The 26,675-nt window shown below is 39.3% G+C and overlaps 1 protein-coding gene across 3 annotated transcripts in view; it reads right to left on the bottom strand.

The window, feature by feature from the left end:
- Nucleotides 1-17,262, bottom strand: part of CDK12 (cyclin dependent kinase 12) — a 76,371-nt gene extending 59,109 nt beyond the window's left edge. For 2 of the 3 annotated variants that reach the window (XM_069482444.1, XM_069482447.1), the window contains exons 1-5: nucleotides 15,637-17,262; nucleotides 9,797-10,687; nucleotides 3,566-3,742; nucleotides 2,286-2,425; nucleotides 1,542-1,712 (exon numbers count right to left, since the gene is read on the bottom strand). In XM_069482444.1, the coding sequence (XP_069338545.1) occupies nucleotides 1,542-1,712; nucleotides 2,286-2,425; nucleotides 3,566-3,742; nucleotides 9,797-10,687; nucleotides 15,637-16,682 (2,425 nt within the window). In that variant the 5' untranslated portion in view covers nucleotides 16,683-17,262. The remainder of the gene's footprint in view (nucleotides 1-1,541; nucleotides 1,713-2,285; nucleotides 2,426-3,565; nucleotides 3,743-9,796; nucleotides 10,688-15,636) is intronic. The other variant, XM_069482446.1, reaches the window with a different exon arrangement.
- Between the last annotated feature and the right edge of the window lie 9,413 nt (nucleotides 17,263-26,675).

Here is a 26,675-nt window from a genome sequence, read left to right as displayed (position 1 = left end):
AAAAAATGTTGCCCAGGCTGGTTGTGAACTCCTGGCCTCAGGTGATCCCCCTTCCTTGGCCTCCCAAAGTACTAGGATTACAGGTGTGAGCCACCACTGTGGCCTTATTTTTTTTTTTTGTTTTAGAGACAGGGTCTGGCTCTGTCACCCAAACTGGAGTGCAATGGCACTTTGAACTCCAGGGCTCAAGCAATCCTTCTACCTGGGTCTCCTGAGTTGCTGGGATTATAGCAGTAAGCCACTGCGCCAGGCAGAATTTCTTTTTATTTGCTTTAAAACTACTTCTATCAAACTCAAGGGGTGCTGTTTCCCTAGTGATAATATCCTTGAGGCCCTGCACAGGTGAACTTTATCCTTTAACTTCCTAATTTTTAAAAAAAGTTTTATTTTTAATTATTATGGGTACAAATAGTTGTATATATTTATAAGGTACATGTGATATTTTGATATAGGCATTCAATGTGACTAAGTCAAATCAGGATCACTGGGATTATTCATCATCTCAGGCACTTATTACTTGAGTTAAGAACATTCTGATATTACTCTTTAATTATTTTAAAGTATACCCTAACTTATTATTGATTATAGATCTTCCTAGTTTTATATACTTCAATCACATTCTCTTATAACATTCCAGACTGTATTTGCAGATGCCATTTCTTCTTTTGACCCTAAAAGCTCTATTATCTCTAAACCTTCTTAACTGCAAAACCATCAATAGGTTAGATGATGTCATATGTAGACTATTTCAAACATAAGTACAGAAACAATGAATAATTTTATTTCCCAAACACAGACAAAAGCTGCAACCCCAGGAAATCAAACCACGATGTGACGTGAAGAAGACTGTTTTAGAAATGCCTGCTTTAAACTCTAAATTTTACCAGTGTAAAACTATGTAAAAATATGGATGCATATAAACAATAACCAGAATGAATGATATAAAAATGAGAATAACTGATAGATCTGGGTATTAATTTCCATTTCTGTTTTTTAATTTGTAAAAAGACAAAGCAAAAAAACTTTAAAAACCTGGCAAGAGTTGTTTGGAAGATGATCTTTTATCATTTAACTGCAGGCTTTATTAGGTGTTATAGCAAATCCTACCTACCTAATGCATATTTTAATAATTAATATAGTGACTTTTATATATTTAAATTTTTAAATTCTGTTTCTCATTAAAAAAAATTTTTTTTTAATAGAGACAGGGTCTCACTCTTGCTCAGGCTGGTCTCAAACTCCTGACCTAAAGTGATCTTCCTGTTTCGACCTCCCAGAGTGTTAGGGTTACAGGCATGAGCCACTACACCCAGTCCATAGTGACTTTTAAAAGTATAAAAAGCACACTAATGAAGAATGGACATTTTGTAAAATAAGCATTGTTCACCATAAGGGCAATCTGCATCTTAATTCTGGTATGGATTGTAGAAAGAAGCTAGACTTAGTACAATCTGTTAAAAATCCACATAGTCGAATAAGCTAAGAAAGACAAATAAGATTGTACCAATTCAACCCACAGAAATGTGATTCTTTGATGGTACCTTTATCCTTCTTGAAATCCAGTGCATCTTGTTTATCTGTGACAATTTCCTTCATGTTAACAACACTTCGATGGATTAACTGACGAAGGATTTTGATCTCACGAATGGCTGTGATTGGGAAGCCCTCTTTCTCATTGTCTAGTCTCACCTTCTTCAGAGCCACCAGTTCTCCTGCCAAAACAAATTCAAACCATAATCATTATCAATTAGCATTTTTTGTCCAGCATCACAAACTGGCAATATGTGTCCTTGCCCTTCTGAAAGACTGACTTAATGCCTACTTTAATGCTTATATGCCAGATACTTTTATGTCTTTAAAAAACAAAACTTTATGTTCCCTTTCTTGTCTTTGATTTTTTTTTTAAGACTTAGAGTTAATTTTTAATTCAACATTCAATTAAGCCTAAAAGTTTGGGACTATTGAATATACTAGTAATTCAAATACTTCATTTTATCTTCAAAGACTTCCCTCCCCCTCACCAAACAAATAGCAACCTACAAGTTTTAATTTTAGCCTCTCTAAAAATTCCCAGCAAGCTATAAAATGTTTAGAATGAACAACTTTAATAAAGAGGAGGATTTTAAAACATTAAAAATTATGCTGTTCTTTTGGAAAACTTTATTCTATTTAATAACTTTGGAAGCCAAATTAGAACTCAAAATTTACTTTTGCTAAATCACTTGCAATATTAGAATGCTAAATTGTTAGCCTTCTAACATCTAGAATTTCGTGGCAATATTTACCTGTGTCTTTGTCCTTGGCTTTATATACTTGGCCATAGGTTCCCTCTCCAATAATCCCAATAATGTCAAACTTGTCCACACAGCGTTTCCCCCAGTCGCTTTCTGTTTGTCTTCTTTCTCCATAACGAGGACAACAAATTCTAAAAATAAAAACAAAACAGTTATTTTTAAAAATTAAATCTAGTCAAAGAAAACAGAATTCTTTTATGATGATTTCACTGACTTCTGTATCTTTTATGAATTTTTTTTTTTTTTTTTTTTTTTTGAGACAGAGTCTCACTCTGTCACCCTAGCTCACAGCAACCTCTAACTCCTGGGCTCAAGCAATTCTCTGCCTCAGCCTCCCGAGTAGCTGGGACTACAGGCATGCGCCACCATGCCCGCCTAATTTTTTTTTTTTTTTTGAGACAGAGTCTCACTCTGTTGCCCAGGCTAGAGTGAGTGCCGTGGCGTCAGCCTAGCTCACAGCAACCTCAAACTCCTGGGCTCAAGCGATCCTCCTGTCTCAGCCTCCCGAGTAGCTGGGACTACAGGCATGCACCACCATGCCCGGCTAATTTTTTCTATATATATTTTTAGCTGTCCATATAATTTCTTTCTATTTTTAGTAGAGATGGGGTCTTGCTCTTGCTCAGGCTGGTCTCGAACTCCTGAGCTCAAACGATCCGCCCACCTCGGCCTCCCAGAGAGCTAGGATTACAGGCGTGAGCCACCGCGCCCGGCCCGCCTAATTTTTTTTTTTATATATTTTTAGATGTCCAGCTAATTTCTTTCTATTTTTTAGTAGAGACGGGGTCTCGCTCTTGCACAGGCTCATGTCGAACTCCTGAGCTCAAACAATGCACCCGCGTTGGCCTCCCAGAGTGCTAGGATTACAGGTGTGAGCCACCGCGCCCGGCCCTGAATTCTTTATTAAAGGGAAAAAAATCCCACATCTATTAATTTCTCAATGTGTACATAGCTGACACCATGAATAAAAGAGCTTTTATTCTTCTTTAATACTCTGAATACTAATTCAAAAAGACAAAATGGGATCAGTGTTCACTATATATCTGGATTTGGGAATTTATTGTTTTTCTAAAAACATAGCTAGGAATCTGTAGATGGAGATGAACAGGTCTCCTAGAAAGGCTTTTGTCCATTAAAATAAAATAAAATAGATATACTTTAGGACCAAACTTCTACAATAATACAAGTGTGGGCTGTGTAAGAAATTTGAGATTTAGCTCAAAACTAAGGAAGAAAATTACAATTAAGAATGGATCCCTCCAAGAACTTACTTTGGTCTCTTTTTATATGGTTGCTGAGGTGGTGTGATTGCCTTTGGTTCTGGAGAATCTGGGGGAGATAGATCCCCACCAGGGAGCTCTGGAGGGAGAGGAAGGTCTGTAAGTAAATGACGTGTCCTCTGTTCCTTCTCTTTCTTTATCGGTTTTGAAGGAAGAGTTTCTTTTGGACTAAACAATAGAGGAGAAGAAAAGAAAAAGATTATAGTGACTTAAAGGATATGCAAATAAAACTTTCAAAGAACATTATAATACCTAGTCACTAAAAGATTATAGTGATTTTACTTTTAAGGAAAAAAAACTTATAATATATCATAAGGAAATGAAATTTATCACAGCTAAAGATACTTAAATTTTACAAAAAAGAAATCTACAGCATTTTAAGAAACAATGATAAATCTGTGATTTTACTTGTAGACTCCTTACCAAACTATTTCCTTAACATCCTTCCTAAGATTCTACTTGGATTTTTATCGAGATGAAATAAAATACAGGAAGTAATCATCTTAAATTCACAAAGTACCACCACAACTCATGTAGTTCACCAAACCTACTCTATATTTTAACAAAGATTTAAATAATGAACAAGAACTCAACAATTTAATACTACTATATTACTAAAGACGTGGAGAAGAACTTGGAAAAAGGAAATAGTATTTTAGAGTGTTTTATAAGAAATATAGTTAAATTGAAAATCCAAACTAGTAAAAAATATACTCAATTATTCTACTCATTTGGAAGTATAAGATAACCATCTCTGACCGCCAAAATAAATAACTGTCAAACTAAAAATCTAAGGAGAAAGAGTCCGAGCTTCAGAATCATTAAGGCAGCTGGTAGCAGAAGGCCTCTCATAATAATCAGCAAATTACAGTAGTCAGTGGGGCAGGGTGGGAAGGACAGCTTTCCTGAAATAGATCAGAAAAGTCAGTTTTCAGATCCAATTTTTTAATCATCTCAATCTACTTATAAGTAAAGGACGAATTTTATGCCATGCACATCCTTGGACACCTACAGTACAGCATGCTAATTTGCACCTCCAAATAAAACCAGGCTAAATAGTAGGTCTTTTCTATTCCTTCACAATATCAGAGGGTTGAAAAAGATCTAAGAATCCTAACCACAGGGAACCTTCTCCACTTTTTTGACAGCAATTATTAAAAAATAAGTGCTTTGCAGGAATATTTCCTAGGACCATAAAGAACAGATCTATCTCTTGCAATGTATCTTTTTTAAAGCATACAGCTGCCTTTTTTAGTTCGGTAAAATTGTAGCTTTTTTCCATAAAAGAATGTCATTTATTCAAAATATAAGAACACAGGACTGACAAGATCATTCACACCTATAATCCCATCACTCAGGGAGGCTGAGGTGGAAGGATCACTTGAGGCCAGGAGTTCAAGACCAGCCTGGGCAACAGAACAAGATTACGTATCTTAAAAAAAGAAAAAAAAAAAAAAAAAAGGAACACAAATCTCAAGAGCACTTCCTACTAATTTTTCATTTTAATGTCCTATAAATCACACAGAACTAGGTTAGTTTTTATTTATTTATTTTTTTTGAGACAGAGTCTCACTCTGTTGCCCGGGCTGGAGTGAGTGCCGTGGCGTCAGCCTCGCTCACAGCAACCTCAAACTCCTGGGCTTAAGCGATCCTACTGCCTCAGCCTCCCGAGTAGCTGGGACTACAGGCATGCGCCACCAGGCCCGGCTAATTTTTTCTCTATATATTTTTTAGTTGGCCAGATCATTTCTTTCTATTTTTAGTAGAGACGGGGTCTCGCTCTTGCTCAGGCTGGTCTCGAACTCCTGACCTCCAGCGATCCACCCGCCTCGGCCTCCCAGAGTGCTAGGATTACAGGCGTGAGCCACCGCACCCGGCCTGAACTAGGTTAGTTTTTATCACATCAATCAGAATGGGGGGTAGTCAATGGGGTACAAAATAATCACCTGAAACTTTCTGCTGAAATACTGGTAGAGATGAACACACTCTACCAGACTGACTATTATAATCTGCACCCAGATTTTTCTACCCTGGGAACAAAGTCTAATACCAGAAAATGCTTGAGTCAGGGTACAATAGAGATTTTTAAAATTTCTCCAATTTTTAAGATGTTCAAGGAAGGAAAGTTCATAATCTGTCAACTACTAATATCAGATTATTCTGTAGAAATCTCAATTCCTCATAATTCAGAAATAGATTTCTTCTTGGCTTGGCTTTCCTACAAGAGGAAGAAAAATCAAAGTATCTGAATTGTTTTACCATCATTTCAAGTAAATTCAGTCTACCTTTTATATTTAGGTTTTATTTTATACAAAGATTACATTATGGGTTCAAATACAGTTTCCTACTACAAGTTGAGTATCCCATATACGAGATGCTTGGGACTATGTTTCAAATTTTAGATTTTTTTCAGATTTTGGAGTATTTGCTTTATACCAGTTGAATATCCCTAACCCAAAAATCTGAAATCTGAAATGCTCCAATGAGCATTTCCTCTGAGTATCATGTCAGCATTCAAAAAGTTTCAGATTTAAGCCAGGTGTGGTGGCATGTGCCTCCAGTCCCAGCTACTCAGGAGGCTGAGGAAGGAGGATCACTTGATCCCAAGAGTTCAAGGTTGCAGTGAGCCATGATAATGCCACTGCACTCCAGCCTGGGCATCAGAGCAAGATCCTGTCTCAAAATAAATAAATAAATAAATAAATAAAAATTAATTAATTAATTAAAGAAAAAAGTTTCAGATTTTGGAGCATTTCAGCGGACTTCAGATTTTAGGATTAATGATAATCTCAACCAGTCTGACAAATGTACATTGAAAAACTACATTTTTAGCATGTTTATTTCAAGAATGAGTATTTGATAGAATATGTACCTCCAGTTCAGGGCACACAATTTGAATAGAGGTCAAATCCTGTTTCAATAAATTCTAATGTTCTTAAAACCTTGAAAATGTAATGATAGCCCATAAAACTACAATGCTTAACAACATTAGGGCCTTTAGCCTTTAGTGTAGGGCACTAAGTATCACACAAGGATGTGGTAGATGCCGAGAGTCTAGCATAGGGGAGCAAATACTATGATAAAGTCTTTATGTGAAGATTCAGTACCAGAAAGTGCTGATGTACCTTGTCAATATTAGTAGTTCCTGGGTCCCCATGTACACATGTACACAGGTTCACATGTGGTAATTAGACTGTGGAACACTTGTGTATAAAAAAAAAAAAAAGTTGCCAATCTCCAGGACTGCCCAAATTTTAGAATCTGTATAGTATCTTGGAATTTATGATGATAGGATTTAATCTGTAAGTATAATATAAATATTTCTAATAAATACTCCTTCCCCTTGAAGCAGGTTGTTTAAAAAGTGATTACTGGGCAGAGTGGGTCACGCCTGTAATCCTAGCACTTTGAGAGGCCGAGAGGGGAGGATTGCTTGAGCCCAGGAATTCAAGACCAGTCTGGGCAACAGTGAGACCTTGTCTCTAAAAAAAAATTTTTACAAATTAGCCAGGCATGATGGTGCACAACCGTAGTCACAGCTATTTGGGATGGTGATGCAGGAGGATCACTTAAGCCTAGAAGTTTGATGTTGCAATGAGCTATGATTGTGCCATTGCACTCCAGCCTGGGCAATAGAGCAAGACCCTGTCTCAAAAATCAAACAAAAAAAATACATCTTGAATTTAAGATGAAAAAGTAAAATTGATCATTTCTATTTTTTCTCTTTCATTATTTATTTATATGCAGAAAACAACTGATAATAACCATATATACATTTTAAAATAATACAAGAAAAATAGTTTTGCTTACTTTATTCTCTCATACATGCTTTTTTTTTTGTTTTTTTTAAAGAGACAAGGTCTTGCTCTGTCACCCAGGCTGCTAGAGTGTAGTGGACCAATCATAGCTCACTGTAACCTCAAATTCCTACGCTCAAGCAATCCTCCTGCCTCAAACTCCCCAGTAACTGGGGCTACAGGTTTGTGCCACTATGCCCAGCTAGTTTTTCTTACTTTTTGTAGAGATGGGGTCTTGCTATGTTGCCCAGGTTGGTCTCAAACTCCTAGCTTCAGGCAATCCCACCAGCTTGTCTTCCCTAAGCACTGGGGTTACAGGTGTGAGCCACTGCACCCATCCATGAGGTGGATACACACTCTCACATACACATTAAGATAGCCACACGTACTCAAGTAAACACTGAATAGTCTTCCTCCCCCATTTGAAAGACAGAAATCTCTATTTCTTCTATCAAAATCATTCTACCTCTGGAAATCTGCACTCTACTCTGACACATGGCAGGTTCAACAGTTATGTGCAGACTTGGTTGACCAAGTAAACATTTTGAAATTAAGATTTTTAGCCACACTGGGCCGGGCGCGGTGGCTCACGCCTGTAATCCTAGCACTCTGGGAGGCCGAGGCGGGTGGATCGCTCAAGGTCAGGAGTTCGAGACCAGCCTGAGCAAGAATGAGACCCCGTCTCTACTAAAAATAGAAAGAAATTATATGGACAACTAAAATATATATAGAAAAAATTAGCCGGGCATGGTGGCGCATGCCTGTAGTCCCAGCTACTCAGGAGGCTGAGGCAGGAGGATCGCTTAAGCCCAGGAGTTTGAGGTTGCTGTGAGCTAGACTGACGCCACGGCACTCACTCTAGCCCAGGCAACAAAGCGAGACTCTGTCTCAAAAAAAAAAAAAAAAAAGATTTTTAGCCACACTGATGTTCTAGCCACTACGTAAATACTGAAATGAGGTTCCTGTGGGTAGATAATTGGGTAGGGTCCCTCTGGATAATGCTCAACTATTTTCTTTTCCAATAAAAACTATAAAAAATATGGCTTTCATCTACAAGTAGTACATTATATACCTCAAACAAATTTTTCTACATAAATTTCAAGTTCTGTCTTTTCCTTTGTAGTTCTCAGAACATGGAAGAATTCATAAATACCTACATTAGAAAGAGTATGTGAAATTTTTCTTTAAAATTACATCTACCACTATGAACAGTAATGGAGCCATTGTTTAAAATAATCTGTTTTTTTTCCCTTCCATTTACTGCACTTGCACCGTCTTAAAAAGCACAAAGGGTAAATATGAAAGAAGACAGACCTCAAGGGCTGAAATGTACCATCATTCAAATTACTGATATCACCTAGAAAGGTGATATCAGTAGATACTGGAGGCTTGGGAATTGGGCTGGGATTCAAGATAAGTGGCACTTATTTTTGTGCTTACAATGAAAAGTTTGTTGCAATAAATGCAACTCATATCCGAGAGAAGAGGGCAGGGGCAGGATCTCAGTAGGAAAAAACAGTAATACAAAGACTGTCATGACATTTCACTGCTAAAGCATGTTTATTTGGTGGTACTTGCCGAGGTAGTCCTACCAAGAAATTAAATATTTTTCTTAATGCCTTCCATAAAATCAGATTCATGCTTCATTATCATTTCAGTTCTCAATACTCAGAGGACTCATTAAAATTAAAGCTCTCCCCATCATCCCATTGTGAATTATATTCTAATTAGCAAAGATTCTACATATTGTTCTTTTGCTTCTTACAGTAGAACTAATTTGTTTTGAAAAGCAGCCTTTATCAAAATAAATCTAGTTTTGACCCCAGATCCGAAGGAAAAAAACAAGCCCCACTATAAATGACATTTGGGGACCACTGGGGCTATTTAATATTATTATTCATATAACTATTGATATTATATTATTAAATCAATGCTAAATTTTCCAGGGCAATGAAGGTATTGTGGTCATATAGAAAAATGTTACTATTTAATATCAGGAGAGACATGCGTAAATATTTAGAAGTATCATAATAGCTACAGTTAAAGCAAAAGTGGCAAAAATTTAACAATTGGTGAATCTAGGTTATGAGTACAAGGATGTTAATTATACTCCTTTAATTTTTCTATAAGTATTAAAATTCTCAATATAAAAATTTAGGGGGAAAAACTTGATTTTTTCAAATTTGAATCAAAATTAGCCTTATCAATAAACTTAAGAGAAAATGGGTTACCTAGGCCTCAAATTCTAATTCTCTCTTCCCAACTAATAATGTCATAAATATGGACTTTTCCACTGAAAACCAAGCATCAGAGGCATTTCCTACTCATAAAAGCATTATGGTAGTTTTGACAAAATTTAAAAACAGAAAATGCATTACACTTAGATCAACAGGGTTAATTTTTTCCAGTAAACTGTGGGACTTACCTATCCATGTCATCATCTCCAGGTAATAAGGGTGGTAGGGGCAGAGGAGGCAACGTTGAAGTTTTTAGGTGTGGAATAGCAGCTGTTATAGATACTTGAGTCTTCACAGAAACCTGTACAGGGGGCTGAGAATTTGCCTGAGAGGACAGAGCAGATGTCCTTGCATGAGTAGAAGTGGGCAAAGTTGAAGAACTGGAAGCAGGAACCTGACTAAATGCTAGTTGGGGAGGAGGCAGAGGTGGCTGCTGCTGCGAAACAGCTGGTAGTGGAGGCAAAGGTGGCAAAGGGGGTGTCTGAGGTGGAGGGGTAGTAGTTGGTAAAGGGGGTGGAGGAGTAGTAATTGTGGGGAGAGTTGGTGGGGTCTCCTTTTCTGATGTCTCTGTCTCCTTTGGAGTAGCAATCTTCTCTTTCAATGCTATGGGTTTAGAGTCTCTTGTTCCCTGTGCTTTCAACTCTTTAAGAACAGGATGCTTCTCAGAGTTCTCATCCAGCTTTACTTTCCCTGTATCTAAAGAATTTTTGACCTCTGTGTTTAGATGTGTTACATTCACCAGTTCAGTATCTGGGGCAGACTTTTCCAATTTTACACATCTGGGTAACTTTTTAGACTCCACACTTGAATCCTTAGCCTCTACTGAACTGTTCTCTTTTTTAGGCAAAAATATAGGTGAACCTTTGGATTCTTTTCCATCCATTTTTGCTGCAGCAGCAGCAGCTGCTCTTTCCTTTTTTTTCCTACTGAGTTCAGCTCCCAGGCTGGAATTCAGTGGAAGCCTGACAGGTGAGATACTGGAATGGCGACTGCGTGAGCCGGATCTCTTCTTTTTACCATGAGAAGATGAGTGTCTTGAATATGCAGGACTTCTACTTCTGGACTTCATGGATTTCCTACTGAAAAAAGAAAAAGGAAGTTTAAAATGGACAGACTACAGTAATACATGGAGGAAAATAGATCAGCAAAACAAACTATGGAGAACTGTAACTTTAAAACCCATTTGAGTAATTTATCAATCTTAAAATAGATTAGGTACCATCAAAAACCAGGAGAGTCTAAGAAACCAGCCCAACCAATAGAAGCTTAAGGAGACTAAATGTAATACAGTAACATAGATAAGTTCCCAGAACAAAAAATGGACATTAGGTAAAGACTAGGTAAATCTAAATAAAGTATGGACTTTAGTTGATAATTATGTATCAATAGTTATTCATTAATTGTAACAAATGTACCACACCAACATAAGATGTTAACAATAGGGGAAACTGGGCACAAGAATATATGAGAACTCTTTATACTATATTCACAATTTTTCTGTAAATCTAAAACTATTCTAAAAAAATAAAGTTCATTAAAAAAAACAGACTAGGACAAACTAAATCCTTCATAAAAACATATGTGAATCCTCCAGCACTAAAAATTATTCACTACTTATTCAACTGAAAGAAGACAGATCAGGCCGGGCACGGTGGCTCACGCCTGTAATTCTAGCACTCTGGAAGGCTGAGGCGTGAGGATTGCTCGAGGTCAGGAGTTCGAGACCAGCCTGAGCAAGAGGGAGAGCCCGTCTCTACTAAAAATGAAAGAAATTAGCCAGACAACTAAAAACATATAGAAAAAATTAACCGGGCATGGTGGCGCATGCCTGTAGTCCCAGCTACTCAGGAGGCTGAGGTAGAAGGATTGCTTGAGCCCAGGAGTTTGAGGTTGCTGTGAGCTAGGCTGACGCCATGGCACTCTAACTCTAGCCTGGGCGACAGAATGAGAGGCTGTCTCAAAAAAAAAAAAAAAAAAGATAGTTCAATACTTTTTTTTTTTCTCCTCATGGCAGAAAAGAAATAGCCATAGTCACAATCATTACATTCAGAATTTTGGTTTTAATCTTTTTTTTTTTTTTTTTTGGAGAAAGAGTCTCACTTTGTTGCCCCAGGTAGAGTATGGTGGCATCATCATAGCTCACTGCAATCTCAAACTCCTGGGCTCAAGCGATCCTCCTGCCTCAGCCTGCCCAGTAGCTGGGACTACCAGCATGTGCCATATTATTAGTAGAGACCGATTCTTGCTCTTGCTCAGGCTGGTCTCGAACTCCTGAGCTCAAACGATCTGCCTGCCTTGGCCTCCCAGAGTGCTAGGATTACATGCATGAGCTACCATGCCTGATGGGTTTTAATCTTTGATAAAGTGAAAACACGACAAAGTTATACTCTATGGTACATGACAGTGGGTTATATCAGTGAGGAAGTTAAAAGTAACTATCATGCTTTACCAAAACATAAATTTTTAAATTAGACAGCTACTTAATTGGAAGATCCCAGGAAAATATGTTGTTCCTTGTATCCTTAGTCTGTAATAAAGTTGAAAAGTTTACAATAAAGCACTAAACAAACCCAACATACAAAAGTTAGGATTTACAAAACAGGTAAATTGGAAAAAATGTTTTACTAAAATAATTTATCAGAAGTTCTCGGGGATGGGCATACACACACCTAATGGGTGTGGTGTACACCATCTAGGGGATGGACACACTTGAAGCTCTGACCCAGATGGGGCAAGGGCAATATATGTAACCTAAACATTTGTCCCCCTATAATATGCTGAAATGAAAAAGAAAAAAAATAAAAATATTTTATTGCTAATCAATGCTAACAATCAGAAAAAAAAGTTCTCAAAATATGATGGCTTCTGGTACCTTTAATGTAAAATGATTTCCAACTTTTCAAGAACTCAAAGCAAGGTATTATTGCACATTCAATTAATTTTCTTCATAAGGAAGGACTGGGACAATTTAGGGATCTATGGGGCAGATTATTCTAAGTTCAAATCTAATTCTTACTAATTCTTTTTGCGTTTTACTAAAGCTTAATCTGAATGTGAAGGGAAAAAAGCACTAAAAATGGGACTAGACAAAACAATTTGCCCAGTGGTCTGAAACAAGTTGTTCCCATTCTAGATCATCAATGTCTCCTTTTACCTCTGATCATTCGTAAGACTGACAGGAATCAAAATATTTCAAAGCAAACATCATATATGTATAAGGCAAACAACTCACATGATGACAGCCATGGATTTCATTTACCTATGCTGCTTTTTGGAAGTTTGCTCCAAAAAGTTAGTTAAAATATTAAATTATTATTAGAATCAATAGTACTAAAAAACAATAACAAAAACAGATATATGAACATGAGGATATAAAATACCAAAAGCATCACATCCCAGAGAGGCAGATTAAAAAAATACCAAAAGCAGTTAAATAGATTTACCAAATATCCACTAATACTTAAGAAAACTACATTCCTCTTATAAATATTTGGCTGAAATAAGAGATTTTTCTCTCCTTGAATTATAGCTGAGATAAACAATATCTCTACCTCAGGGAAAATGTCTATAAACACTAAGTAATGCAGCTACCACGCTCTACTATTGTTTCTTTAGTCAGCATGACCAAATCTTCCTAACGAACTCTGCTACAAACTCTACAATTTCTGAATAGAACCCTACGTACTTGTAGTATTTTTAGCGATACAAATGCAATATTTGAGTTCCAGGTCCACTCTTCCAGAAAAAAAGGGAGGAATGGACAACAAATAGGTAAACACAAGCAACAGTAAGAAATGTGTCTTCAAAACCAAATATATTTTCCTCCCTGAATTAAGTTAGGTTCCACTCATTTGAAATGAAATTGCTACCATTAGTCACTGCTAAATTTATTGGCTACAAAGACATTGAATTTCTGTCAAAGCATTTTCAGACTTTTAAAATGATGTTGCCTGTTTCATTTTGACTGTCTCCAAAAGAAAAAACACAGAGATTACCATAGAAGGCATCTGTATGTTCCTCTACTTTGACTCTACGAAATTTTTGTACTTACTGTTTGGAATTTCAATCAACGAGGAAAAACATGTATGATGCAAACATCCAAATATAAAATGCTCTCTATAGGTTAACTCAAAATGTGCATGTGTCTCTAGGAATATTATGTAATGTTTATATTTGCATCCATATTGTATCTCCAATTCTTTCTAGATTTATTTTTTTACCATTACTGACTAGTTTCAATTAAGTGAGTAGGACTTTCTCTACTTGCTTAAGAGAACTTGAGATATGCTGTTTTCTCTAAGAATCCAATAGGAATCAATGCAAAGAAATAGTTCTTACTAGTTCAGTAAAAATAGTGTTTTAGCCTCAACGCCTTCTGTATTCCCATATCTCAAAATAATAACTTAGAACAGCCTTAATGGAACTACTCTCTAAAGAAAACAAATATTCTGAGAATACTTCTCAGGCTTCCTTAAAAAACTAAGCAACTTTACAAATGGTACATTTCAGACTCATGTATTTCATTGCATATAAATTTTACCTCTCACCGCTCCAAAGAAATGAACTGTAGCTAATGGTATACATGTTAAAGTGTTTATAGTGAATTATACTGATGTCTGCAAACTTACTTTGAGATGAATGAAAACAAAAGCTGAATCGATGGAGAGATGGATACATGATAAAATATATAGCAAACACTAATTGTAGAATCTAAGAGGTAGAAATATGGGTATTCACTACAATTCTTTCGATCTTTCTGTGTTTGAAAATCTTTTATAATAAAATGAGGGGGAATGCTAAGGAACTTCAGCTCTTGACAGCTAGTAAGTCTGCAGCTTCATGAATTCACACTTGTTTATGAATAATTATAACTTTAAGTAACCAAAATTTACCCTAAAATATAAAAGACATGCATGGAACTTCTCAGATTAGCATAATTTCCCTACTAGTGTTCAACATTATCCTCACTCATAATTTACTGAGAGGCACTATGTACAAGGCACTATGCTATCCACTTCACATTTAGTAATTTAATCCTAACAACTCTAGAAGTAGGTAGTTATCATTTCCATTTTACACCTGAAGCAACTCAGGCATGGAGAAAGGTCACAAAGTAGTATTAGGATCTCACTCAAGTCTAACTAAAGCCCATGTTATGTATGCATTTGTGGACAGAGGTGAGTCCACAAAGGAGGCAGATCTCATCACGTAGGAACAAGAACAGTTTTTTTACACTTAATTCACTCTAACGTTGGAATGAAATTTCAAACTAACATGCCTCTCTCACAACAACATCATAGTAAAGGCATTATTACCATGTTTTTATAGAAAGATTTTGAAAATTGCCAGTGGTCACAAGGTAGGTCAACAGTGATGCTGTAAAGAAAATCAAAATGTCCTTGGAACCAATTTCTCCTAGGCTATACCTTCAAAAGAAAAATGGACTAATCAGATAAATTTCCACTAAAACATTAGTCAAAAGACAGGAATCTTTTGTAAGTTATTAAAACCTTGTCAATTAGCAAATTAATAAACTTACAGGTTTGGAGACTGAGTGGACAGCACAACTGGTAGGATGACCTAGGCAAATAACTTCAATACAAATGAAAATTTGTAATTTCTTAAGTCTCCAATCAGGTGCAGTAAAGTCTAAAACACCAATACCAAAGTGATTTTTTAAATATATAAGTCAAAGCAACAGAAATAGCTAGACAAGCTCTGGGAAATAGTTATCAATTCTATGCACTCACTGAGCAGAAGCCTATGATTTTTCTCACACAAAAGCTTACAACTGAAGATCCCACCACTGGAAGTACCTACCTTTAGCTGTTTGAGGCCTATGAACTCTTCAATTCCCCAATTCTGTGTTAAGGGGAGACCAGATTCACCTACTTGAATGACTAGCCAACAGCAAAGTGTCCTAGTCAATAATGAACACTGGGGGCTTCAACAAAATGGTAACATGACTAATTGCCAGTTTCTCACAACCCACCCTAAATTAGGAAGGACTGTTAGACAAATAGCTCACCTGGGGAGTGGACTCCGACTCAGAGACCGCTTGCTCATGAAAGGGCTGCTGGACCGCCTTCGACCATAGGGACTGGGTGATCTCCCACTGTAAGAGCCACTCCGTTCATAGCTGGATGACCGTCTCCTGCCATAGGGACTCACAGACCTCTGTCTTCTACTGTAGGGACTGGGTGACCGGGTACTGGACTGGTAGGCCGAAGGCTCCTTGTAAGGTGGGCTAACTGACTGCCTTCTTGAGGTACTGCCAGGACTTTTCTTGTAGGAGTCATAATTGCTAGAGGTGTGAGATCTTGGAGGACTAAGGTCATAATCTTGGCCATAAGAAGCTCCTGAGGGGCTATCATCTTGCTTGGAGCTGTCAGACCACTTCCTGTGGGGACTCCTGGACCTCCGTTTTGGGCTGTCCACTGTTTTGTAACTTTTGGGTGTTTCCCTTTTCCGATGACTTTTACTCCGGTCTTTGTGCCCGGACTTCAATTCACGTTCTTTCCGGGTCTTTTCCTTACGGAGTTTGGATGACCTGGATTCCTTGCTGCTGTTTTTGGATATCTGTGCCTTTCCATAGTCATCATTCTCCTCATTCGAACGCTTTGAACTTCCAGATGTCCGGTCCTTCATCGATCCTGACTTACTGGAGACTTCCTGGTTTTTTTCTTTTTCGGTCTGCTTGGTTTTTAGTAAGTCCCGGGAACGCCTGTGCTGGTGGTGACGATGTTTGTGCAGGCGGTCACTCCGATCAGTCCCACGGCGTTCATCACTCTCCCTTCTGTCTAGTTTAAAGGTCATGTCATCAGAAAAGGTGTCGGAATCAGAGCTGATATCATCATACTCCACCAGAGGTTTGATAATTGTACCCAAGGATGCTGCTTCGGGGGTCACCAACCCCATCTCTTTGGAGTGCTTGGACTTATGCCGCTTGTGCTTCGATACCAGGCGGTGACGCTCTCTGCTGTTGGCGCTGCCACCTCCCGATGACGGCTGCAAAGTTCCAGAAGCTCCCCCACTCCCGTCCTTCTTGCCCCCATGTCTCTCTGAATTGGGCATTCCCTTTCCCCTGGCCTGAAGAAGGGGAAAAAGTTCCCCAGCACTCCAAAAAGTAACCCCCACCCTCCCCCCCAACCCCAACTCCACGCCCACCAAAGCGCCCCTAGAAGGGGGTGGGGAGGGAAGGGACAGCAGCCCAGGCTCCTCCTCCCTCCCGACTCCTCAGCACCCTCCTACATGAGGGGGGGTTGAAGGAGCGAGGGAAGAAATGAGAGTTCCTCAGCAGTGGAGTTGCGAGACAACGGGTAGCTGCTCAAGTCTGTTTCCCTTTCTCCCCTCGTCGAGCCAATCCTCAAGGCCGGGGGCCGGGGCGGTCGAGGAAGTAGGAAGCCGGCGGCCCGGGGCTGTGGGGCCGACTTCGGCCCTGAGAAGACTGCGCGGGCCCTTCCCCTACCCGGTAGACCGGCTCGGGGCGGCTTCCTGTCGCCAGGTCCTGTGGCCTGAGTGCCTCACACCCCCTTTGTCCCTGGCTCCTAAGGGAGCCCCTTTTTCTGCCTCCGCCTCACCTCAGTACCTCACACACATTCGCTCCCTCACACAGACTCACAGTCACACACTAGATTAAACCGAAACGGCACTTGGAGAAGGGGGGAGGGGCAATTCCAAAAATATCGCGAGAGTCCTGTGGGCTCTCGCGATGCTTTGTGCTTCTCTTTCACGTCTGTTCGCTGCTTGATCAAACAACGCGAGAACAGGTCCCAACCAAGAGCTCTTCAGACTCTCGCGATAAGCTCTCCACTCCCCGTTTGAGCAAATCTTTAGTGAAACGGAGGTACCAGAATTTTTTTTTTTCAACCAAAACTTTATGGATAACTCATTGAACAAACACTCCCAAGCTTTCGTGCAAACTAATTTTAGCCTGCTTTATAACAAGTTTTTTAACTACCAGGATAAGAATATTTTTAACAGGGCAAAGGGTGAATGTGGGGACTTCTCAACCCAAGTCCTTGAGATAGTTTAAACAATGCTGTCCACTTATATTGTATATACTGTGTGCCAGGCATTTTACAAACCTTATCTCTAATTTTCACAACTACCCTGCAAGACACGATATTCTCATCTCTATTAACAGAAAAAGAATCCTAGACAGACTCATTCTGAAGTTGAACAATTTAGGGTAACAAAGCTAGTCCAGTAAGTGCCACAGCCGACACAGCCGAGATTCAAACTCATGTCTTTCTGACACCAAAGCACGAGCTCTTCCATCCTGTGGCACTACTTCTCTCTCCACCCTTTGCTTCAAATCTAAGGACTTGAAAGGTTAACCCATCTTGGAATCCTCCCTTGGCTCTTATGTAGTGTTTAGCCTTTCTTTCTTTTCTATTTTTTTGAGACAGTCTCACTCTGTTGCCGGGGCGAGTGGAATCGCGTCAGCCTAGCTCACAGCCACCTCAAACTTCTGGACTCAGTTTCCCCCTTTTTTTTTTGTGGAGACAGAGTGTCACTCAGTGTCCTGGGTAGAGTGCAGTGAGGGTGGGTCACCGCAAGCTCCAGGTCCTGGGCTGTGAGCGATCCTTCTGACTCAGCCTCCCGGGTAGCTGGGACTACAGGCGCTTGCCAGAGCGCCCGACTGGGTTTTGCTGTTCTTGAGTATTTTTTTTTTTTGTCTTTTTTTTTTTTTTTTTTTGTAATTTCTTTTTTTAGAGATGGGAGATGGGGTCTCACTGTGCTCAGGCTGGTGTTGAACCGCTGAGCTGCACCTATCCTCCCGCTGCCTCAGCCTCCCGAGTAGCTAGGACTACAGGCACGCACTACCATGACCCACCAATTTTTTTAATTTTTAGTAGAGACGAGTCCTGCTGGTTTCTCAGGCTGGTCTCGAACTCTTGAGCTCAGGCAATCCTCCCGCCTCAGTCTCCCAGAGTGCTAGGATTACAGGCGTAAGCCACCACGCCCAGCCGATAATTTAGCCTTTCATCCTCACACAAAAGATTACAATCTGGCCGGGCGCGGTGGCTCACGCCTGTAATCCTAGCTCTCTGGGAGGCCGAGGTGGGCGGATCGTTTGAGCTCAGGAGTTCGAGACCAGCCTGAGCAAGAGCGAGACCCCACCTCTACTAAAAATAGAAAGAAATTATATGGACAGCTAAAAATATATATAGAAAATATTAGCCGGGCATGGTGGTGCATGCCTGTAGTCCCAGCTACTCGGGAGGCTGAGGCAGTAGGATCGCTTAAGCCCAGGAGTTTGAGGTTGCTGTGAGCTAGGCTGACGCCACGGCACTCACTCTAGCCTGGGCAACAGAGCGAGACTCTGTCTCAAAAAAAAAAAAAAAAAAAAAAAAAGATTACAATCATGAACAAGAAAAACACGGTGCTAATGAACAAGAAAAAAAAAATACAATCTTACACTGGCCCCTCATTTTTTACTTTTCAAAACTCCTTAACACACACTAATTCATTCCATCTTCATAGTAGCCATCTGAAATACGAATGTATAGGTGAGAAAACGAATGCCTGGAAAAGTTAAGGGACTTGTCCAAAATAAGATCAGGGCTGGATTCGTTGACTCATGCCTGTAATCCCAGCACTTTGGGAGGCCGAGGTGGGAGGAATGCTTGAGGCCAGGAAGTCAAGACCAGCCTGGGCAACGTAGCAAGACATGCCCCCCCCCCTCCCGTCTCTACAAAAAATAAAAGAATTAGCTGGGCATGGTGGCTGTTGTCCCAGCTACTAGGAAGGCAGAGGTAGGAGGATTCCTTGAACCCAGGAGTTCCAGGCTGCAGTGAGCTATGATGAGCACTGCACTCAAGGTAGAAACAGTGAATCCCTGTCTCAAAAAAAAAAAAAAAAAAAAAAAAGAGAGAGAGAGAGAGAGATCAATCACTAGAGACCAAAAAATATTCTGAATGAAGGTAGAAGCCAGTGTCAAAATCACTTCATGAAAATGTTCTTGTTTTTGTTCACATGGCTACCAAAGAAAAATTTTATCTAAATGTCCATAAATCTTGGTTATAAATTAAAAGATCTAGCTTTTCATGGCAACTTTTTAATCTGTGGAAGTAAAAGTAATGTTATTAAATAAAAACAAAGAGGAACCAGGTGTGGTGGCGTGCCTGTAATCACAGCTACTGGGGAGGCTGAGATAGGAAGATGGAGTGAGCCCAAGAGCAGGAGATGAGCCTGGGCAACAACATAACTAGGGAGAGGATACTCTGTCTCAAAAAAAAAAAAAAAAAAAAAAAAAAGAAAAGAAAAGAAAAAAGAAACGATAGAATTAAGTATTAAGTACTGGAACTCAGGCAGGTGTGGTAACTCCTCATTCACTGCTACAAAGAGGGTGAGGATGTAAGGGTACCCAACCAATGTTTTACATGATGACAGGTGTGAGACTTCTTAGGCTAACTAGATGGAGTGACTGGCCCACCTTACTAAAGATTTGTGTGAGTTCAACAGTATTTAGCCTGATTTTCTTCTGCCTTTTATATAAGGTCAAGTTTTTGACTCTGGATGGACCCAGGATAAAATGGAAAAGGGATATGGCAGAAGGCATTATGGTGATGTGTTAAATAAAATCTGGAAGAAAAATTCATCATTCAGATCAAACAGCAGTAGAAACTTTCTCATTATGTTATTGCCTCTTGATATAATAGACTAACGACTACTGATGAATGAATGAATGAATGAAGCTTTTTCCTGAATTTTTGACATTATTTGGATTTCTATAGCATTTTTTAATTTTCCACAGAACTCTTTTCAGCCTGTCAATAAATTTCAGTTGAACAAATAAATAAACTAGTGAGATGACCAGGATGGTTATTATTACATATATCTAATAAAGGTTGAACTGACCCTCAGGAGGAGTTGGATTTGACCATGTTTACACCTAAGTGTAGGAAGTGCCAGGAGCAGGGTCAGCTCTTTTCTTCATCCTAAACCAGTACTTTGTATTGCACTACATTTTCTCTTTCTGGTAGATAAAATTCTACTCTAGAAAATTCAGATTATGTCCAAATTTTTTTCTTTTTAAATATTCTTTTCTTTTTTTTTTTATTTCAGTATATTATGGGGGTACAAAAGTTTAGGTTATGTATATTGCCCTTGCCCCCGTCAGGCCCCCCCCCATCAGAGCTTCAACCGTGTCCATCCCCTAGATGGTGCGCATCACACTCATTATGTATGTATACACTCATCCCCTCCCCCCCCCACATCTGCCCAACACCCGATTAATGTTATTCCTAAATGTGCTCTTAGGTAATGATCAGTGAAACCAATTTGATGGTGAGTACATGTGGTGCTTATTTTTCCATTCTTGGGATACTTCACTTAGTAGAATGGGTTCCAGCTCTATCCAGGAATATACAAGAGGTGCTATATCACCATTGTTTCTTATAGCTCGGTAGTATCCTATTGGTATACATATACCACATTTTATTAATCCACTCATGTATTGATGGGCACTTGGGTTGTTTCCACATCTTTGCAATTGCGAATTGTGCTGCTATAAATATTCGGGTGCAGATGTCTTTTTTATAGAATGTCTTTTGGTCTTTTGGGTAGATGCCCAATAGTGGGATTGCTGGACCAAATGGTAGGTCGACTTGAATCTGTTTAAAGTATCTCCGTATTGCTTTCCACAGAGGTTGCACTAGTTTACAGTCCCACCAGCAGTAGTGTATGAGTGTCCCTGTCTCTCCGCATCCACGCCAACAATTATTGTTTTGGAACTTTTTCATAGAGGCCATTCTCACTGGAGTTAAGTGATATCTCATTGTGGTTTTGATTTGCAGTTCCCTGATGATTAGAGATGTTGACCATTTTTTCATATGTTTCTTGGCCATTCTTCTGTCTTCTTTTGAAAAATTTCTATTCATGTCCTTTGCCCACTTTTTTTTTTTTTTTTTTTTTGAGACAGAGTCTGGCTCTGTTGCCCAGCCTAGAGTGCCATGGCATCAGCCTAGCTCACAGCAACCTGAAACTCCTGGGCTCAAACAATCCTTGTGCCTCAGCCTCCCGAGTAGCTGGGACTACAGGCATGCGCCACCATGCCTGGCTAATTTTATATATATATATATAATATATATATATATATTTTTTTAGTTGTTTGGCGAATTTCTTTCTATTTTCAGTAGATACGGGGTCTTGCTCTTGCTCGGGCTGGTCTTGAACTCTCGACCTTGAGTGATCTACCTGCCTCAGCCTCCCAGAGTGCTAGGATTACAGGCGTGAGCCACCACACCCGGCCTTTTTGCCCACTTTTGATAGGGTTGATTTTTTCTTGCTGATTTTCCTAAGTTCTAAATAGATTCTAGTTATCAGTCCTTTATCGGATGTGTAGCATGCGAACATTTTTTCCCACTCTGTAGATTGTCTGTTTGCTCTCGTGACAGTTTCTTTGGCTGTGTAGAAGCTTTTTAATTTAATCAGGTCCCATTTATTTATTTTTGTTGTTGCTGTGATTGCCTTTGGGGTCTTCATAAATTCTTTGCCTAGGCCAATGTCTATAAGAGTTTTTCCCATATTTTCTTCTAGAATTCTAATAGTTTCACACCTTAGGTTTAAGTCTGTTATCCACTGTGATTTGATTTTTGTGAGAGGTGAAAGGTGTGGGTCCTGTTTCAGTCTTCTACATGTGGCTATCAAGTTTTCCCAGCACCATTTATTGAATAGGAAATCTTTTCCTCAGTGTATGTTTTTGTCTGCTTTGTCAAAGATTAGATGGCTATATGAGGATGGTTTTATATCTGGATTCTCAGTTCTCTTCCACTGGTTTGTGTCCCTGTTCTTGTACCAATACCAAGCTGACTTAATAACCACAGCCTTATAGTATAGTTTGAAGTATGGTAAATTAATACCTCCCATTTTGTTCTTATTGCCTAAAATTGCTTTTGCTAAATGGGGTCTTCTCTGATTCCATACAAAGGGTAAAATTATTTTTTCTATATCTGTGAAAAATGTTGGTAATTTAATAGGGATTGCATTGAATCTGTAGATCACTTTGGGTAGTATAGACATTTTAACAACGTTGATTCTTCTGATCCACAAGCATGGTATGGTTTTCCACTTGTTTACGTGCTCTGTAATTTCCTTCCTCCTAAATTTTTAAATATAAAATCTACTGTAGGCCGGGCGCGGTGGCTCACGCCTGTAATCCTAGCACTCTGGGAGGCCAAGGCGGGTGGATCGCTCAAGGTCAGGAGTTCAAGACCAGCCTGAGCAAGAGTGAGACCTCGTCTCTACTAAAAATAGAAAGAAATTATATGGACAACTAAAAATATATATAGAAAAATTAGCCGGGCATAGTGGGGCATGCCTGTAGTCCCAGCTACTCGGGAGGCTGAGGCAGGAGGATCGCTTGAGCCCAGGAGTTTGAGGTTGCTGTGAGCTAGGCTGATGCCACGGCACTCACTCCAGCCTGGGCAACAAAGTGAGACTCTGTCTCAAAAAAAAAAAAAAAAATCTGTAAACTGCAGATATTGGCCCAATAACTAGTGAGAATAGTGCTCTTGTAAAATAAGGGTTCCTTCATTCTACAGAAAACCTTTGAACTCAGAAATTCCAGTACCATTCCATTTGCTTTATTTGTATAACTTCTAGGGACAAAGAGTCAGGACAACTCTGTGAACCCCGTGGTGATCAGCCAAGTGATGGCAATAGTTTCTCTATAAATCCCCCAAAACAGGTAAGAAAGTTTCTGTGTAGGCTGAACGTAAGAGGAAATATTTAACTAAGTTTAATAGATTTTTTTTCCAAAAAAAAAAAAAAAAATTTGTGAGTTTAGATTTTAGGTTTAAAGGGTCCTCTGGAGCCTGCCTCAAAGTTCAGTCATTTAAGCCTGAGCAAGAGTGAGACCCCCTCTCTATAAAAAATACAAAAATTAGCCAGGCATGGTGGCCTGCCTATAGTCCCATCTACTTGGGATACTGAGGCAAGAGGATCGTTTGAGCCCAGGAGTGTGAGGTTGTAGTGAGCTATGACGAAACACTGCACTCCAGCCCGAGTGACAGAGTGAGATCTTTCCAAAAAAAAAAAAAAAAAAGCTTAGTCATTTAAAATTTGCCCATTGTACCCATTTTGCCATATATGAAGATTGTTTCTATGTATACCTTGAATGCTTTTCCTGTTTAATGACATTTCTATTTTTCGTTCTAGAGTACATATTTTTCAACGATGTCCTTTCATCTGCATTTTCAGATTACCAGTGATAACTTCTGAATCCATTCTGTGAATGAAATTTGATTAAATGTATTCTATTTACAAGTTTTTTTTTTTTAAACAGGGTCTTGCTCCATTGCCTGGGCTAGAGTACAGTGACATGATCATAGCTCACTGCAACCTCAAACTTCTGGGCTCAAGTGATCTTCCTATCTCAGCCTCCTGAGTAGGTGGGACTACAGGTATGTGCCACCATGTCTGGCTAATTTTTCTATTTTTTTTTTTTTTAGAAACAAAGTCTTGCTATGTTGCCTTGGCCTCCCAAGGTGCTAGGACTACAGGTGTGAGTCACCAAGCCCAGCCTCTATTTATAAGCTTTATAAGGTTTAAATTTTACTAGCTAGTATAGCTAGTACAGACATTTTTTTTTTTTTTTTTGAGACAGAGTCTCACTCTGTTGCCCGGGCTAGAGTGCCATGGTGTCAGCCCAGCTCACAGCCACCTCAAACTCCTGGGCTCAAGCAATCCTCCTGCCTCAGCCCCCACCCCAACCCGAGTAGCTGGGACTACAGGCATGCGCTACCATGCCCAGCTAATTTTTTCTATATATATTTTTAGCTGTCCAAATCATTTCTTTCTATTTTTTAGTAGAGATGGGGGTCTCGCTCTTGCTCAGGGTGGTCTTGAACTCCTGACCGCGAGCGATCCACCCGCCTCAGCCTCCCAGAGTGCTAGGATTACAGGCGTGAGCCACCTCGCCCAGCCCAGACATTATTATTTACATAGAATTTCCATGACAAAGTGAAGCTGTGTTTCTGACATTGGTTGACATTGGTACTTTGGACATATTAATTAATTAACAAAAATTTTGAGCATCTATGATTATGGCAGCCAATCATATTTTCACAACTCTGAATCAGGTGAGCCCATCAAGGGCTAGGGCTATTGTCATGTTTTTATTCCCACCTCCAAATACACATGCACATATTAGGAATCCACAGATATTTAATGAAGGACATTTCACAGGAAAGGACACAGCATTTTAAATATGAACTATCTTTTAAAATTCTTGCTTGAATAATTGCTTTCTGTACTTCAATTTTAGGGTTGCTAGATTTATACCATATAATATTTATGTTATAAAATATCTGAGACATACTTTATACTAGAAATACTGGTTTATTATCTGAAATTCAAATTTGTTTCTCAGCATAATGAAGTATGAAGGAATGAAATTCAAATTTAACTGAGTGTTCTGTATTTTATCTGTCAACCCTATCAATTTATCCCAACAATATGCATTGAGTCCCAGATACCAGTCAGAAGCTGTGTTAGGAACTGGATAGACAGCAGTGAAAGAAACAGACCCAGTGAAGCCCTCCTGGAATTGACAGCCTAGCAGGGAAGACAGGCATTGAACAAGTCATCACACACTTAATTATTATGATGGTGAGAGTGCTATTAAAGACAAGTTTGAAATAAAGTAACAGAGGACTTCAAGTTAGGAGTCAGAGAAGTCTTGCTACTCTAGAGGAAGAGACATTTAAATTGGGATCTGAGTAAGAAAGCCTTAGTAAAGTGAAGAGGAGGAGGTGGGGGAAAGCTTCCCAGGAGTTAAAAAGGCCTGTTGAAGGACCTTGGAAGACATACTGCAGGAATTTCCCACAAATGGAAGGAATCCAGCATGTCTGGGGATTGGCAAGGGGAGGAGAGTTGGGTCTAGGTTTTGTAGGCCCAGTAAAGGATTTGTTTACTAGTCCTAGGTATAGTGTTAGGCAGTGGGAATTCAGGAACAAGGGGTAATTTCTGCCCCCAAGAAACTCACTGTGTAGTGACTCTAAGGAATCAGGATAAGAGAAATAAACAAGTAAAACTTGAATTCTTCTTTCTAAGGGCTTGATGTAGATATCTTTGTGGCAATAAACAGGTTCCCAGGGTTTTCCAAAGATTTGTTCTTATTAAGTTTACACTGCTGTGGCTGCTCACCTGAACTACAGTATCTGTTTTTTTTTTTTTTTTTTTTGAGACAGAGTGTCGCTTTGTTGCCCAGGCTAGAGTGAGTGCCGTGGCGTCAGCCTAGCTCACAGCAACCTCAAACGCCTGGGCTTAAGCAATCCTACTGCCTCAGCCTCCCGAGTAGCTGGGACTACAGGCATGCGCCACCATGCCCGGCTAATTTTTTTTCTATATATATTTTAGTTGGCCAGATAATTTCTTTCTATTTTTAGTAGAGACGAGGTCTCGCTCATTGCTCAGGCTGGTCTCGAACTCCTGACCTTGAGCGATCCACCCGCCTCGGCCTCCCAGAGTGCTAGGATTACAGGCGTGAGCCACCGCACCCGGCCTACAGTATCTGTTGAAATAGTTTTGGAGGATGTTTGTTTTGTTTTTCCTCCTCCTTCCTCCTTCTCCTGTCACCTTTTTGGAGGATGTTTGAATAGTATTTTTGAAATGTGGGAAAAATCTGAGACTAGAGAGCTAGTAGAAATCTACTGTTTAATATTCCTGCAACAAGCTAGGTAAAATCCAAATTTTCAGCGATAATTAGTTATTTTTAAGGATTTGTATGGGAAAAGAACATTTAAAAAAATAGGCTAAACTGTGTTAAGAACTTTCACCCAAGGTTAACACTGCTGTATTTTAGCCTGGTTCTTCAGTTTCAGTGGCCATGAACTTCTCAGTATTGCTCTCGATTTCCTGAGGGTTTACGACTTCACATTCTTTGTGATTTGCTGTGTAGAGAACGAGCTGTTTGTTTTCACTAGGACTACAAAAAAGAAACACAATCAACTATAAATACGACATATAATTAATATAATCAATAGCATCAGATGCTTTGCTGCAAACAAGTTTACCTTAATCCAAAATCTTTCAGAGCTTCAAAAATATTGTAACTTC

Source organism: Eulemur rufifrons, chromosome 9, assembly GCF_041146395.1.
Source record: "Eulemur rufifrons isolate Redbay chromosome 9, OSU_ERuf_1, whole genome shotgun sequence".
Classification (NCBI taxonomy): domain Eukaryota; kingdom Metazoa; phylum Chordata; class Mammalia; order Primates; family Lemuridae; genus Eulemur; species Eulemur rufifrons.
This window is presented reverse-complemented; position numbering and strand designations above follow the sequence as displayed.